The sequence below is a fragment of the Lithobates pipiens genome, unplaced genomic scaffold (assembly GCF_037356315.1).
Source record: "Lithobates pipiens isolate NorthernLeopardFrog02 unplaced genomic scaffold, aLitPip1_a1.2 Scaffold_8, whole genome shotgun sequence".
Lineage (NCBI taxonomy): Eukaryota > Metazoa > Chordata > Amphibia > Anura > Ranidae > Lithobates > Lithobates pipiens.
Window position 1 is genome coordinate 87,820,324 of NW_027507903.1, and position 17,119 is coordinate 87,837,442.

The 17,119-nt window shown below is 44.1% G+C and overlaps 1 protein-coding gene across 1 annotated transcript; it reads right to left on the reverse strand.

The window, feature by feature from the left end:
- Positions 1-3,486: 3,486 nt before the first annotated feature.
- LOC143962589 (uncharacterized) lies at positions 3,487-5,978 on the reverse strand. The gene is made up of 3 exons (XM_077471876.1): positions 5,833-5,978; positions 4,625-4,781; positions 3,487-3,640 (listed from the first exon to the last, which is right to left on the reverse strand). Exons 1-3 carry the CDS (start codon positions 5,939-5,941, stop codon positions 3,562-3,564), a joined length of 345 nt encoding a protein of 114 aa, XP_077328002.1. The 5' UTR covers positions 5,942-5,978; the 3' UTR covers positions 3,487-3,561.
- Between the last annotated feature and the right edge of the window lie 11,141 nt (positions 5,979-17,119).

Consider the following 17,119-nt stretch of genomic DNA (forward strand, 5'->3'; position numbering starts at 1 on the left):
CATACCTGTCTCCGGGGGAGAGCGGCTCCAGTTTTCTGCCTCCTCCTGTCTCCTCCGAAGTTGTTCTTTGAGCATTTTGAGCCTCACCGCCTTCCTGACGGGATTGTCTTCCACGGGACCGACGTCATGATGGCATGGTGGTGGTGACTGATGCCGGTGTACCTGAAAAAAATAAAAATGTTTAATAGAGATAATAATAGCAATATATACAATAATAGTACGATAGCAAAATATTTGAATAAAAAACACTGATAATCTCAGGAGACACAGTCTGAGAATGTGATTCGGTCAGCTCCCAATACAATAATGTTTTCAAACAACTGAAGTCCGGTTTGAACCGATTTGCAGCTCACTGTGACATCACACACCTCATACCAGCCGCCACATTTCAGGCTTAGAAACTGATAGATTTTATATTTAAATAAACGATACTATGGTCATTTTAGTGACTGGGTATACTGGGCATAATTCTCAGTATCTGTTCTTATTCTGTATGCATGGACTCTCCACAGTACCACTTCTCTTGTCCTGTATGCTGGGTGTTTTTTTCAGTACCATATATACCTAGGTGGATGTTGTATCTGCCCCTCGGCGCCTCTACACTGAGAACCAATGGATCAAACACTGCCGATCGCTCAGCGACTCCTTTTCTGGAGTAATGCTCTGGAGTGCTCACCTGAGAGATGGTGATTCAATCAGGATAAAGCGACTCCTTTTCGGTAGTAATGGTCTGGAGTGCTCACCTGAGAGGTGGTGGTTCAATCAGGATAAAGCGACTCCTTTTCGGAAGTAGTGGTCTGGAGTGCTCACCTGAGAGGTGGTGATTCAATCAGGATGAAGCGACTCCTTTTCGGTAGTAGTGGTCTGGAGTGCTCACCTGAGAGGTGGTGATTCAATCAGGATGAAGCGACTCCTTTTCGGTAGTAGTGGTATGGAGTGCTCACCTGAGAGGTGGTGGTTCAATCAGGATAAAGCAACTCCTTTAGGGTAGTAATGGTCTGGAGTGCTCATCTGAGAGGTGGTGGCTCAAACAGGATGAAGCGACTCCTTTTCAGTAGTAATGGTCTGAAGTATATTTTTTCTAAGCATTTTCTACTTTTAGCAGAAAATAACAAAAAATATAGATACTGGTATGCATACGCCATGATGTTTTTAGGGCACCTGGAAAGAAGGGTGTTACACTATGGTGGGGGTTGTCCAGCATACCTGTCTCCGGGGGAGAGCGGCTCCGGTTTTCTGCCTCCTCCTGTCTCCTCCGAAGTTGTTCTGTGAGCATTTTGAGCCTCTCCGCCTTCCTGACGGGATTGTCTTCCATGGGACCGACGTCATGATGGCATGGTGGTGGTGACTGATGCCGGTGTACCTGAAAAAAATAAAAATGTTTAATATAGAAAATAAAAATAGCAATATATACAATAATAGTACGATAGCAAAATAATTGAATAAAAAACAGTGATAATCACAGGAGACACAATCTGACAATGTGATTCGGTCAGCTCCAAATACAATAATGTTTTGAAACAACTGAAGTCCGGTTTGAACCGATTTGCAGCTCACTGTGACATCACACACCTCATACCAGCCGCCACATTTCAGGCTTGGAAACTGATAGATTTTATATTTAAATAAACAATACTATGGTCATTTTAGTGACTGGGTATACTGGGCATAATTCTCAGTATCTGTTCTTATTCTGTATGCATGGACTCACCACAGTACCACTTCTCTTGTCCTGTATGCTGGGTGTTTTTTTCAGTACCATAAATACCTAGATGGATGTTGTATCTGCCCCTCTGCGCCTCTACACTGGGAACCAATGGATCAAACACTGCCGATCGCTCAGCGACTCCTTTTCTGGAGTAATGGTCTGGAGTGCTCACCTGAGAGGTGGTGGTTCAATCAGGATAAAGCAACTCCTTTTCGGAAGTAGTGGTCTGGAGTGCTCATCTGAGAGGTGGTGATTCAATCAGGATGAAGCGACTCCTTTTCGGAAGTAGTGGTCTGGAGTGCTCACCTGAGAGGTGGTGATTCAATCAGGATGAAGCGACTCCTTTTCGGTAGTAGTGGTCTGGAGTGCTCACCTGAGAGGTGGTGGTTCAATCAGGATAAAGCAACTCCTTTAGGGTAATAATGGTCTGGAGTGCTCACATGAGAGGTGGTGGATCAATCAGGATGAAGCGAATCCTTTTCAGTAGTAATGGTCTGAAGTATATTTTTTTCTAAGCATTTTCTAGTTTTAGCAGAAAATAACAAAAAAATATAGATACTGGTATGCATACCCCATGATGTTTTCAGGGCACCTGGAAAGAAGGGTGTTACACTATGGTGGGTGTTGTCCAGCATACCTGTCTCCGGGGGAGAGCGGCTCCGGTTTTATGCCTCCTCCTGTCTCCTCCGAAGTTGTTCTGTGAGCAATTTGAGCCTCACCGCCTTCCTGACGGGATTGTCTTCCACGGGACCGACGTCATGATGGCATGGTGGTGGTGACTGATGCCGGTGTACCTGAAAAAAATAAAAATGTTTAATAGAGATAATAATAATAGCAATATATACAATAATAGTACGATAGCAAAATATTTGAATAAAAAACACTGATAATCACAGGAGACACAATCTGACAATGTGATTCGGTCAGCTCCCAATACAGTAATGTTTTCAAACAACTGAAGTCCGTTTTGAACCGATTTGCAGCTCACTTTGAAATCACACACCTCATACCAGCCGCCACATTTCAGGCTTGGAAACTGATAGATTTTATATTTAAATAAACGATACTATGGTCATTTTAGTGACTGGGTATACTGGGCATAATTCTCAGTATCTGTTCTTATTCTGTATGCATGGACTCTCCACAGTACCACATCTCTTGTCCTGTATGCTGGGTGTTTTTTTCAGTACCATAAATACCTAGGTGGATGTTGTATCTGCCCCTCGGCGCCTCTACACTGAGAACCAATCGATCAAACACTGCCGAACGCTCAGCGACTCCTTTTCTGGAGTAATGCTCTGGAGTGCTCACCTGAGAGGTGGTGGTTCAATCAGGATAAAGCAACTCCTTTTCGGAAGTAGTGGTCTGGAGTGCTCACCTGAGAGGTGGTGATTCAATCAGGATGAAGCGACTCCTTTTCGGTAGTAGTGGTCTGGAGTGCTCACCTGAGAGGTGGTGATTCAATCAGGATGAAGCGACTCCTTTTCGGAAGTAGTGGTCTGGAGTGCTCACCTGAGAGGTGGTGATTCAATCAGGATGAAGCGACTCCTTTTCGGTAGTAATGGTCTGGAGTGCTCACCTGAGAGGTGGTGGCTCAAACAGGATGAAGCGACTCCTTTTCAGTAGTAATGGTCTGAAGTATATTTTTTTCTAAGCATTTTCTACTTTTAGCAGAAAATAACAAAAAATATAGATACTGGTATGCATACCCCATGATGTTTTCAGGGCACCTGGAAAGAAGGGTGTTACACTATGGTGGGTGTTGTCCAGCATACCTGTCTCCGGGGGAGAGCGGCTCCGGTTTTCTGCCTCCTCCTGTCTCCTCCGAAGTTGTTCTATGAGCATTTTGAGCCTCACCGCCTTCCTGATGGGATTGTCTTCCACGGGACCGACGTCATGATGGCATGGTGGTGGTGACTGATGTTGGTGTACCTGAAAAAAATAAAAATGTTTAATAGAGATAATAATAATAATAGCAATATATACAATAATAGTACGATAGCAAAATATTTGAATAAAAAACAGTGATAATCACAGGAGACACAATCTGACAATGTGATTCGGTCAGCTCCCAATACAATAATGTTTTCAAACAACTGAAGTCCGGTTTGAACCGATTTGCAGCTCACTGTGAAATCACACACCTCATACCAGCCGACACATTTCAGGCTTGGAAACTGATAGATTTTATATTTAAATAAACGATACTATGGTCATTTTAGTGACTGGGTATACTGGGCATAATTCTCAGTATCTGTTCTTATTCTGTATGCATGGACTCTCCACAGTACCACATCTCTTGTCCTGTATGCTGGGTGTTTTTTTCAGTACCATAAATACCTAGGTGGATGTTGTATCTGCCCCTCGGCGCCTCTACACTGAGAACCAATCGATCAAACACTGCCGAACTCTCAGCGACTCCTTTTCTGGAGTAATGCTCTGGAGTGCTCACCTGAGAGGTGATGGTTCAATCAAGATAAAGCAACTCCTTTTCGGAAGTAGTGGTCTGGAGTGCTCACCTGAGAGGTGGTGATTCAATCAGGATGAAGCGACTCCTTTTCGGTAGTAGTTGTCTGGAGTGCTCACCTGAGAGGTGGTGATTCAATCAGGATGAAGCGACTCCTTTTCGGTAGTAGTGGTCTGGAGTGCTCGCCTGAGAGGTGGTGGTTCAATCAGGATAAAGCAACTCCTTTAGGGTAGTAATGGTCTGGAGTGCTCACCTGAGAGGTAGTGGCTCAAACAGGATGAAGCGACTCCTTTTCAGTAGTAAAGGTCTGAAGTATATTTTTTTCTAAGCATTTTCTACTTTTAGCAGAAAATAACAAAAAATATACATACTGGTATGCATACCCCATGATGTTTTCTGGGCACCTGGAAAGAAGGGTGTTACACTATGGTGGGTGTTGTCCAGCATACCTGTCTCCGGGGGAGAGCGGCTCCGGTTTTCTGCCTCCTCCTGTCTCCTCCGAAGTTGTTCTATGAGCATTTTGAGCCTCACCGCCTTCCTGATGGGATTGTCTTCTACGGGACCGACGTAATGATGGCATGGTGGTGGTGACTGATGTTGGTGTACCTGAAAAAAATAAAAATGTTTAATAGAGATAATAATAATAATAGCAATATATACAATAATAGTACGATAGCAAAATATTTGAATAAAAAACAGTGATAATCACGGGAGACACAATCTGACAATGTGATTCGGTCAGCTCCCAATACAATAATGTTTTCAAACAACTGAAGTCCGGTTTGAACCGATTTGCAGCTCACTGTGACATCACACACCTCATACCAGCCGCCACATTTCAGGCTTGGAAACTGATAGATTTTATATTTAAATAAACAATACTATGGTCATTTTAGTGACTGGGTATACTGGGCATAATTCTCAGTATCTGTTCTTATTCTGTATGCATGGACTCTCCACAGTACCACTTCTCTTGTCCTGTATGCTGGGTGTTTTTTTCAGTACCATGAATACCTAGGTTGATGTATTAACTGCCCCTCGGCGCCTCTACACTGAGAACCAATGGATCAAACACTGCCGATCGCTCAGCGACTCCTTTTCTGGAGTCATGGTCTGGAGTGCTCACATGAGAGATGGTGATTCAATCAGGATGAAGCGACTCCTTTTCGGTAGTAATGGTCTGGAGTGCTCACCTGAGAGGTGGTGGTTCAATCAGGATAAAGCGACTCCTTTTCGGAAGTAGTGGTCTGGAGTGCTCACCTGAGAGGTGGTGATTCAATCAGGATGAAGCGACTCCTTTTCGGTAGTAGTGGTCTGGAGTGCTCACCTGAGAGGTGGTGATTCAATCAGGATGAAGCGACTCCTTTTCGGCAGTAGTGGTCTGGAGTGCTCACCTGAGAGGTGGTGGTTCAATCAGGATAAAGCAACTCCTTTAGGGTAGTAATGGTCTGGAGTGCTCACCTGAGAGGTGGTGGCTCAAACAGGATGAAGCGACTCCTTTTCAGTAGTAATGGTCTGAAGTATATTTTTTTCTAAGAATTTTCTACTTTTAGCAGAAAATAACAAAAAATATAGATACTGGTATGCATACCCCATGATGTTTTCAGGGCACCTGGAAAGAAGGGTGTTACACTATGGTGGGTGTTGTCCAGCATACCTGTCTCCGGGGGAGAGCGGCTCCGGTTTTCTGCCTCCTCCTGTCTCCTCCGAAGTTGTTCTGTGAGCAATTTGAGCCTCTCCGCCTTCCTGACGGGATTGTCTTCCATGGGACCGACGTCATGATGGCATGGTGGTGGTGATTGATGCCGGTGTACTTGAAAAAAATAAAAATGTTTAATAGAGAAAATAATAATAGCAATATATACAATAATAGTACGATAGCAAAATAATTGAATAAAAAACAGTGATAATCACAGGAGACACAATCTGACAATGTGATTCGGTCAGCTCCCAATACAATAATGTTTTCAAACAACTGAAGTCCGGTTTGAACCGATTTGCAGCTCACTGTGACATCACACACCTCATACCAGCCGCCACATTTCAGGCTTGGAAACTGATAGATTTTATATTTAAATAAACGATACTATGGTCATTTTAGTGACTGGGTATACTGGGCGTAATTCTCAGTATCTGTTCTTATTCTGTATGCATGGACTCTCCACAGTACCACTTCTCTTGTCCTGTATGCTGGGTGTTTTTTTCAGTACCATAAATACCTAGGTGGATGTTGTATCTGCCCCTCGGCGCCTCTACACTGAGAACCAATGGATCAAACACTGCCGATCGCTCAGCGACTCCTTTTCTGGAGTAATGGTCTGGAGTGCTCACCTGAGAGGTGGTGGTTCAATCAGGATAAAGCGACTCCTTTTCTGTAGTAATAGTCTGGAGTGCTCAACTGAGAGGTGGTGGTTCAATCAGGATAAAGCGACTCCTTTTCGGAAGTAGTGGTCTGGAGTGCTCATCTGAGAGGTGGTGATTCAATCAGGATGAAGCGACTCCTTTTCGGTAGTAGTGGTCTGGAGTGCTCACCTGAGAGGTGGTGATTCAATCAGGATGAAGCGACTCCTTTTCGGAAGTAGTGGTCTGGAGTGCTCACCTGAGAGGTGGTGATTCAATCAGGATGAAGCGACTCCTTTTCGGTAGTAGTGGTCTGGAGTGCTCACCTGAGAGGTGGTGGTTCAATCAGGATAAAGCAACTCCTTTAGGGTAGTAATGGTCTGGAGTGCTCACCTGAGAGGTGGTGGTTCAATCAGGATAAAGCGACTCCTTTTCAGAAGTAGGGGTCTGGAGTGCTCACCTGAGAGGTGGTGATTCAATCAGGATGAAGCGACTCCTTTTCGGTAGTAGTGGTCTGGAGTGCTCACCTGAGAGGTGGTGATTCAATCAGGATGAAGCGACTCCTTTTCGGAAGTAGTGGTCTGGAGTGCTCACCTGAGAGGTGGTGATTCAATCAGGATGAAGCGACTCCTTTTCGGTAGTAGTGGTCTGGAGTGCTCACATGAGAGGTGGTGGTTCAATCAGGATAAAGCAACTCCTTTAGGGTAGTAATGGTCTGGAGTGCTCACCTGAGAGGTGGTGGTTCAATCAGGATAAAGCGACTCCTTTTCAGAAGTAGGGGTCTGGAGTGCTCACCTGAGAGGTGGTGATTCAATCAGGATGAAGCGACTCCATTTCGGTAGTAGTGGTCTGGATTGCTCACCTGAGAGGTGGTGGTTCAATCAGGATAAAGCAACTCCTTTAGGGTAGTAATAGTCTGGAGTGCTCACCTGAGAGGTGGTGGTTCAATCAGGATAAAGCGACTCCTTTTCGGAAGTAGTGGTCTGGAGTGCTCACCTGAGAGGTGGTGATTCAATCAGGAGGAAGCGACTCCTTTTCGGTAGTAGTGGTCTGGAGTGCTCACCTGAGAGGTGGTGATTCAATCAGGATGAAGCGACTCGTTTTCGGAAGTAGTGGTCTAGAGTGCTCATCTGAGAGGTGGTGATTCAATCATGATAAAGCGACTCCTTTTAGGTAGTAGTGGTCTGAAGTATATTTTCTAAGCATTTTCTACTTTTAGCAGAAAATAACAAAAAATATAGATACTGGTATGCATACCCCATGATGTTTTCAGGGCACCTGGAAAGAAGGGTGTTACACTATGGTGGGTGTTGTCCAGCATACCTGTCTCTGGGGGAGAGCGGCTCTGGTTTTCTGCCTCCTCCTGTCTCCTCCGAAGTTGTTCTGTGAGCAACTTGAGCCTCACCGCCTTCCTGACGGGGTCGCCTTCCACGGGACCGACGTCATGATGGCATGGTGGTGGTGACTGATGCCGGTGTACCTGAAAAAAATAAAAATGTTTAATAGAGATAATAATAATAGCAATATATACAATAATAGTACGATAGCAAAATATTTTAATAAAAAACACTGATAATCGCAGGAGACACAATCTGACAATGTGATTCGGTCAGCTCCCAATACAGTAATGTTTTCAAACAACTGAAGTCCGGTTTGAACTGATTTGCAGCTCACTATGACATCACACACCTCATACCAGCCGCCACATTTCAGGCTTGGAAACTGATAGATTTTATATTTAAATAAACGATACTATGGTCATTTTAGTGACTGGGTATACTGGGCATAATTCTCAGTATCTGTTCTTATTCTGTATGCATGGACTCTCCACAGTACCACTTCTCTTGTCCTGTATGCTGGGTGTTTTTTTCAGTACCATACATACCTAGGTGGATGATGTATCTGCCCCTCGGCGCCTCTACACTGAGAACCAATGGATCAAACACTGCCGATCGCTCAGCGACTCCTTTTCTGGAGTAATGCTCTGGAGTGCTCACCTGAGAGATGGTGGTTCAATCAGGATAAAGCGACTCCTTTTCGGTAGTAATGGTCTGGAGTGCTCACCTGAGAGGTGGTGGATCAATCAGGATAAAGCGACTCCTTTTCAGTAGTAGAGGTCTGGAGTGCTCACCTGAGAGGTGGTGATTCAATCAGGATGAAGCGACTCCTTTTCGGTAGTAATGGTCTGGAGTGCTCACCTGAGAGGTGTTGATTCAATCAGGATGAAGCGACTCCTTTTCGGTAGTAGTGGTCTGGAGTGCTCACCTGAGAGGTGGTGGTTCAATCAGGATAAAGCGACTCCTTTTCAGTAGTAATGGTCTGAAGTATATTTTTTTCTAAGCATTTTCTACTTTTAGCAGAAAATAACAAAAAAATATAGATACTGGTATGCATACCCCATGATGTTTTCAGGGCACCTGGAAAGAAGGGTGTTACACTATGGTGTGTGTTGTCCAGCATACCTGTCTCCGGGGGAGAGCGGCTCCGGTTTTCTGCCTCCTCCTGTCTCCTCCGAAGTTGTTCTGTGAGCAATTTGAGCCTCACCGCCTTCCTGACGGGATTGTCTTCCACGGGACCGACGTCATGATGGCATGGTGGTGGTGACTGATGCCAGTGTACCTGAAAAAAATAAAAATGTTTAATAGAGATAATAATAATAGCAATATATACAATAATAGTAGGATAGCAAAATATTTGAATAAAAAACAGTGATAATCACAGGAGACACAATCTGACAAAGTGATTCGGTCAGCTCCCAATACAGTAATGTTTTCAAACAACTGAAGTCCGGTTTGAACCGATTTGCAGCTCACTGTGACATCACACACCTCATACCAGCCGCCACATTTCAGAATTGGAAACTGATAGATTTTATATTTAAATAAACGATACTATGGTCATTTTAGTGACTGGGTATACTGGGCATAATTCTCAGTATCTGTTCTTATTCTGTATGCATGGACTCTCCACAGTACCACTTCTCTTGTCCTGTATGCTGGGTGTTTTTTTCAGTACCATAAATACCTAGGTGGATGTTGTATCTGCCCCTCGGCGCCTCTACACTGAGAACCAATGGATCAAACACTGTCGATCGCTCAGCGACTCCTTTTCTGGAGTAATGCTCTGGAGTGCTCACCTGAGAGATGGTGGTACAATCAGGATAAAGCGACTCCTTTTCGGTAGTAATGGCCTGGAGTGCTCACCTGAGAGGTGGTGGTTCAATCAGGATAAAGCGACTCCTTTTCGGAAGTAGTGGTCAAGAGTGCTCACCTGAGAGGTGGTGATTCAATCAGGATGAAGCTACTCCTTTTCGGTAGTAGTGGTCTGGAGTGCTCACCTGAGAGGTGGTGATTCAATTAGGATGAAGCGACTCCTTTTCGGTAGTAGTGGTCTGGAGTGCTCACCTGAGAGGTGGTGGTTCAATCAGGATAAAGCAACTCCTTTAGGGTAGTAATGGTCTGGAGTGTTCATCTGAGAGGTGGTGGTTCAATCAGGATAAAGCAACTCCTTTTCGGTAGTAGTGGTCTGGAGTGCTCATCTGAGAGGTGGTGGTTCAATCAGGATAAAGCAACTCCTTTAGGGTAGTAATGGTCTGGAGTGTTCACCTGAGAGGTGGTGGCTCAATCAGGATGAAGCGACTCCTTTTCAGTAGTAATGGTCTGAAGTATATTTTTTTCTAAGCATTTTCAACTTTTAGTAGAAAATAACAAAAAATATAGATACTGGTATACATACCACATGATGTTTTCAGGGCACCTGGAAAGAAGGGTGTTACACTATGGTGGGTGTTGTCCAGCATATCTGTCTCTGGGGGAGAGCGGCTCCGGTTTTCTGCCTCCTCCTGTCTCCTCCGAAGTTGTTCTGTGAGCAATTTGAGCCTCACCGCCTTCCTGACGGGATCGCCTTCCACGGGACCGACATCATGATGGCATGGTGGTGGTGACTGATGCCGGTGTATCTGAAAAAAATAAAAATGTTTAATAGAGATAATAATAATAATAGCAATATATACAATAATAGTACGATAGCAAAATATTTTAATAAATAACACTGATAATCGCAGGAGACACAGTCTGACAATGTGATTCGGTCAGCTCGAAATACAGTAATGTTTTCAAACACCTGAAGTCCGGTTTGAACCGATTTGCAGCTCATTGTGACATCACACACCTCATAGCAGCTGCCACATTTCAGGCTTGGAAACTGATAGATTTTATATTTAATTAAACAATACTATGGTCATTTTAGTGACTGGGTATACTGGGCATAATTCTCAGTATCTGTTCTTATTCTGTATGCATGGACTCTCCACAGTACCACTTCTCTTGACCTGTATGCTGGGTGTTTTTTTCAGTACCATAAATACCTAGGTGGATGTTGTATCTGCCCCTCGGCGTCTCTAAACTGAGAACCAATGGATCAAACACTGCCGATCGCTCAGAGACTCCCTTTCTGGAGTAATGCTCTGGAGTGCTCACCTGAGAGATGGTGGTTCAATCAGGATAAAGCGACTCCTTTTCGGTAGTAATGGTCTGGAGTGCTCACCTGAGAGGTGGTGTTTTAATCAGGATAAAGCGACTCCTTTTCGGAAGTAGTGTTCTGGAGTGCTCACCTGAGAGGTGGTGATTCAATCAGGATGAAGCGACTCCTTTTCGGTAGTAATGGTCTGGAGTGCTCACCTGAGAGGTGGTGGTTCAATCAGGATAAAGCAACTCCTTTAGGGTAGTAATGGTCTGGAGTGCTCACCTGAGAGGTGGTGGCTCAAACAGGATAAAGCGACTCCTTTTCAGTAGTAATGGTCTGAAGTATATTTTTTTCTAAGCATTTTCTACTTTTAGCAGAAAATACCAAAAAACATAGATACTGGTATGCATACCCCATGATGTTTTCAGGGCACCTGGAAAGAAGGGTGTTACACTATGGTGGGTGTTGTCCAGCATACCTGTCTTCGGGGGAGAGCAGCTCTGGTTTTCTGCCTCCTCCTGTCTCCTCCGAAGTTGTTCTGTGAGCAATTTGAACATCACCGCCTTCCTGACGGGATTGTCTTCCACGGGACCAATGTCATGATGGCATGGTGGTGGTGACTGATGCCGGTGTACCTGAAAAAAATAAAAATGTTTAATAGAGATAATAATAATAGCAATATATACAATAATAGTACGATAGCAAAATAATTGAATAAAAAAGCAGTGATAATCACAGGAGACACAATCTGACAATGTGATTCGGTCAGCTCCCAATACAGTAATGTTTTCAAACAACTGAAGTCCGGTTTGAACAGATTTGCAGCTCACTGTGACATCACACACCTCATACCAGCCGCCACATTTCAGACTTGGAAACTGATAGATTTTATATTTAAATAAACGATACTATGGTCATTTTAGTGACTGGGTATACTGGGCATAATTCTCAGTATCTGTTCTTTTTCTGTATGCATGGACTCTCCACAGTACCACTTCTCTTGTCCTGTATGCTGGGTGTTTTTTTCAGTACCATAAATACCTAGGTGGATGTTGTATCTGCCCCTCGGCGCCTCTAAACTGAGAACCAATGGATCAAACACTGCCGATCGCTCAGAGACTCCCTTTCTGGAGTAATGCTCTGGAGTGCTCACCTGAGAGATGGTGGTTCAATCAGGATAAAGCGACTCCTTTTCGGTAGTAATGGTCTGGAGTGCTCACCTGAGAGGTGGTGTTTTAATCAGGATAAAGCGACTCCTTTTCGGAAGTAGTGTTCTGGAGTGCTCACCTGAGAGGTGGTGATTCAATCAGGATGAAGCGACTCCTTTTCGGTAGTAATGGTCTGGAGTGCTCACCTGAGAGGTGGTGGTTCAATCAGGATAAAGCAACTCCTTTAGGGTAGTAATGGTCTGGAGTGCTCACCTGAGAGGTGGTGGCTCAAACAGGATGAAGCGACTCCTTTTCAGTAGTAATGGTCTGAAGTATATTTTTTTCTAAGCATTTTCTACTTTTAGCAGAAAATACCAAAAAACATAGATACTGGTATGCATACCCCATGATGTTTTCAGGGCACCTGGAAAGAAGGGTGTTACACTATGGTGGGTGTTGTCCAGCATACCTGTCTTCGGGGGAGAGCAGCTCTGGTTTTCTGCCTCCTCCTGTCTCCTCCGAAGTTGTTCTGTGAGCAATTTGAACATCACCGCCTTCCTGACGGGATTGTCTTCCACGGGACCAATGTCATGATGGCATGGTGGTGGTGACTGATGCCGGTGTACCTGAAAAAAATAAAAATGTTTAATAGAGATAATAATAATAGCAATATATACAATAATAGTACGATAGCAAAATAATTGAATAAAAAAGCAGTGATAATCACAGGAGACACAATCTGACAATGTGATTCGGTCAGCTCCCAATACAATAATGTTTTCAAACAACTGAAGTCCGGTTTGAACAGATTTGCAGCTCACTGTGACATCACACACCTCATACCAGCCGCCACATTTCAGACTTGGAAACTGATAGATTTTATATTTAAATAAACGATACTATGGTCATTTTAGTGACTGGGTATACTGGGCATAATTCTCAGTATCTGTTCTTTTTCTGTATGCATGGACTCTCCACAGTACCACTTCTCTTGTCCTGTATGCTGGGTGTTTTTTTCAGTACCAGAAATACCTAGGTGGATGTTGTATCTGCCCCTCGGCGCCTCTACACTGAGAACCAATGGATCAAACACTGCCGATCGCTCAGCGACTCCTTTTCTGGAGTAATGCTCTGGAGTGCTCACCTGAGAGATGATGGTACAATCAGGATAAAGCGACTCTTTTTCGGTAGTAATGGTCTTTAGTGCTCACCTGAGAGGTGGTGATTCAATCAGGATGAAGCGACTCCTTTTCGGTAGTAGTGGTCTGGAGTGCTCACCTGAGAGGTGGTGGTTCAATCAGGATAAAGCGACTCCTTTTCAGAAGTAGTGGTCTGGAGTGCTCACCTGAGAGGTGTTGATTCAATCAGGATGAAGCGACTCCTTTTCGGTAGTAGTGGTCTGGAGTGCTCACCTGAGAGGTGGTGATTCAATCAGGATAAAGCGACTCCTTTTCAGTAGTAATGGTCTGAAGTATATTTTTTTCTAAGCATTTTCTACTTTTAGCAGAAAATAACAAAAAATATAGATACTGGTATGCATACCCCATGATGTTTTCAGGGCACCTGGAAAGAAGGGTGTTACACTATGGTGTGTGTTGTCCAGCATACCTGTCTCCGGGGGAGAGCGGCTCCGGTTTTCTGCCTCCTCCTGTCTCCTCCGAAGTTGTTCTGTGAGCAATTTGAACCTCACCGCCTTCCTGACGGGATCGCCTTCCACGGGACCGACGTCATGATGGCATGGTGGTGGTGACTGATGCCGGTGTACCTGAAATAAATAAAAATGTTTAATAGAGATAATAATAATAGCAACATATACAATAATAGTACGATAGCAAAATATTTTAGTAAAAAACACTGATAATCGCAGGAGACACAGTCTGACAATGTGATTCGGTCAGCTCCTAATACAGTAATGTTTTCAAACAACTGAAGTCCGGTTTGAACCGATTTGCAGCTCACTGTGACATCACACACCTCATACCAGCCGCCACATTTCAGACTTGGAAACTGATAGATTTTATATTTAAATAAACGATACTATGGTCATTTTAGTGACTGGGTATACTGGGCATAATTCTCAGTATCTCTTCTTATTCTGTATGCATGGACTCTCCACAGTACCACTTCTCTTGTCCTGTATGCTGGGTGTTTTTTTCAGTACCATAAATACCTAGGTGGATGTTGTATCTGCCCCTCGGCGCCTCTACACTGAGAACCAATGGATCAAACACTGCCGATCGCTCAGCGACTCCTTTTCTGGAGTAATGCTCTGGAGTGCTCACCTGAGAGATGGTGGTACAATCAGGATAAAGCGACTCTTTTTCGGTAGTAATGGTCTGGAGTGCTCACCTGAGAGGTGGTGATTCAATCAGGATGAAGCGACTCCTTTTCGGTAGTAGTGGTCTGGAGTGCTCACCTGAGTGGTGGTGGTTCAATCAGGATAAAGCGACTCCTTTTCAGAAGTAGTGGTCTGGAGTGCTCACCTGAGAGGTGGTGATTCAATCAGGATGAAGCGACTCCTTTTCGGTAGTCGTGGTCTGGAGTGCTCACCTGAGAGGTGTTGATTCAATCAGGATGAAGCGACTCCTTTTCGGTAGTAGTGGTCTGGAGTGCTCACCTGAGAGGTGGTGATTCAATCAGGATAAAGCGACTCCTTTTCAGTAGTAATGGTCTGAAGTATATTTTTTTCTAAGCATTTTCTACTTTTAGCAGAAAATAACAAAAAAATATAGATACTGGTATGCATACCCCATGATGTTTTCAGGGCACCTGGAAAGAAGGGTGTTACACTATGGTGTGTGTTGTCCAGCATACCTGTCTCCGGGGGAGAGCGGCTCCGGTTTTCTGCCTCCTCCTGTCTCCTCCGAAGTTGTTCTGTGAGCAATTTGAGCCTCACCGCCTTCCTGACGGGATTGTCTTCCACGGGACCGACGTCATGATGGCATGGTGGTGGTGACTGATGCCAGTGTACCTGAAAAAAATAAAAATGTTTAATAGAGATAATAATAATAGCAATATATACAATAATAGTAGGATAGCAAAATATTTGAATAAAAAACAGTGATAATCACAGGAGACACAATCTGACAAAGTGATTCGGTCAGCTCCCAATACAGTAATGTTTTCAAACAACTGAAGTCCGGTTTGAACCGATTTGCAGCTCACTGTGACATCACACACCTCATACCAGCCGCCACATTTCAGAATTGGAAACTGATAGATTTTATATTTAAATAAACGATACTATGGTCATTTTAGTGACTGGGTATACTGGGCATAATTCTCAGTATCTCTTCTTATTCTGTATGCATGGACTCTCCACAGTACCACTTCTCTTGTCCTGTATGCTGGGTGTTTTTTTCAGTACCATAAATACCTAGGTGGATGTTGTATCTGCCCCTCGGCGCCTCTACACTGAGAACCAATGGATCAAACACTGTCGATCGCTCAGCGACTCCTTTTCTGGAGTAATGCTCTGGAGTGCTCACCTGAGAGATGGTGGTACAATCAGGATAAAGCGACTCCTTTTCGGTAGTAATGGCCTGGAGTGCTCACCTGAGAGGTGGTGGTTCAATCAGGATAAAGCGACTCCTTTTCGGAAGTAGTGGTCAAGAGTGCTCACCTGAGAGGTGGTGATTCAATCAGGATGAAGCTACTCCTTTTCGGTAGTAGTGGTCTGGAGTGCTCACCTGAGAGGTGGTGATTCAATTAGGATGAAGCGACTCCTTTTCGGTAGTAGTGGTCTGGAGTGCTCACCTGAGAGGTGGTGGTTCAATCAGGATAAAGCAACTCCTTTAGGGTAGTAATGGTCTGGAGTGTTCATCTGAGAGGTGGTGGTTCAATCAGGATAAAGCAACTCCTTTTCGGTAGTAGTGGTCTGGAGTGCTCATCTGAGAGGTGGTGGTTCAATCAGGATAAAGCAACTCCTTTAGGGTAGTAATGGTCTGGAGTGTTCACCTGAGAGGTGGTGGCTCAATCAGGATGAAGCGACTCCTTTTCAGTAGTAATGGTCTGAAGTATATTTTTTTCTAAGCATTTTCAACTTTTAGTAGAAAATAACAAAAAATATAGATACTGGTATACATACCACATGATGTTTTCAGGGCACCTGGAAAGAAGGGTGTTACACTATGGTGGGTGTTGTCCAGCATATCTGTCTCTGGGGGAGAGCGGCTCCGGTTTTCTGCCTCCTCCTGTCTCCTCCGAAGTTGTTCTGTGAGCAATTTGAGCCTCACCGCCTTCCTGACGGGATCGCCTTCCACGGGACCGACATCATGATGGCATGGTGGTGGTGACTGATGCCGGTGTATCTGAAAAAAATAAAAATGTTTAATAGAGATAATAATAATAATAGCAATATATACAATAATAGTACGATAGCAAAATATTTTAATAAATAACACTGATAATCGCAGGAGACACAGTCTGACAATGTGATTCGGTCAGCTCGAAATACAGTAATGTTTTCAAACACCTGAAGTCCGGTTTGAACCGATTTGCAGCTCATTGTGACATCACACACCTCATAGCAGCTGCCACATTTCAGGCTTGGAAACTGATAGATTTTATATTTAATTAAACAATACTATGGTCATTTTAGTGACTGGGTATACTGGGCATAATTCTCAGTATCTGTTCTTATTCTGTATGCATGGACTCTCCACAGTACCACTTCTCTTGACCTGTATGCTGGGTGTTTTTTTCAGTACCATAAATACCTAGGTGGATGTTGTATCTGCCCCTCGGCGTCTCTAAACTGAGAACCAATGGATCAAACACTGCCGATCGCTCAGAGACTCCCTTTCTGGAGTAATGCTCTGGAGTGCTCACCTGAGAGATGGTGGTTCAATCAGGATAAAGCGACTCCTTTTCGGTAGTAATGGTCTGGAGTGCTCACCTGAGAGGTGGTGTTTTAATCAGGATAAAGCGACTCCTTTTCGGAAGTAGTGTTCTGGAGTGCTCACCTGAGAGGTGGTGATTCAATCAGGATGA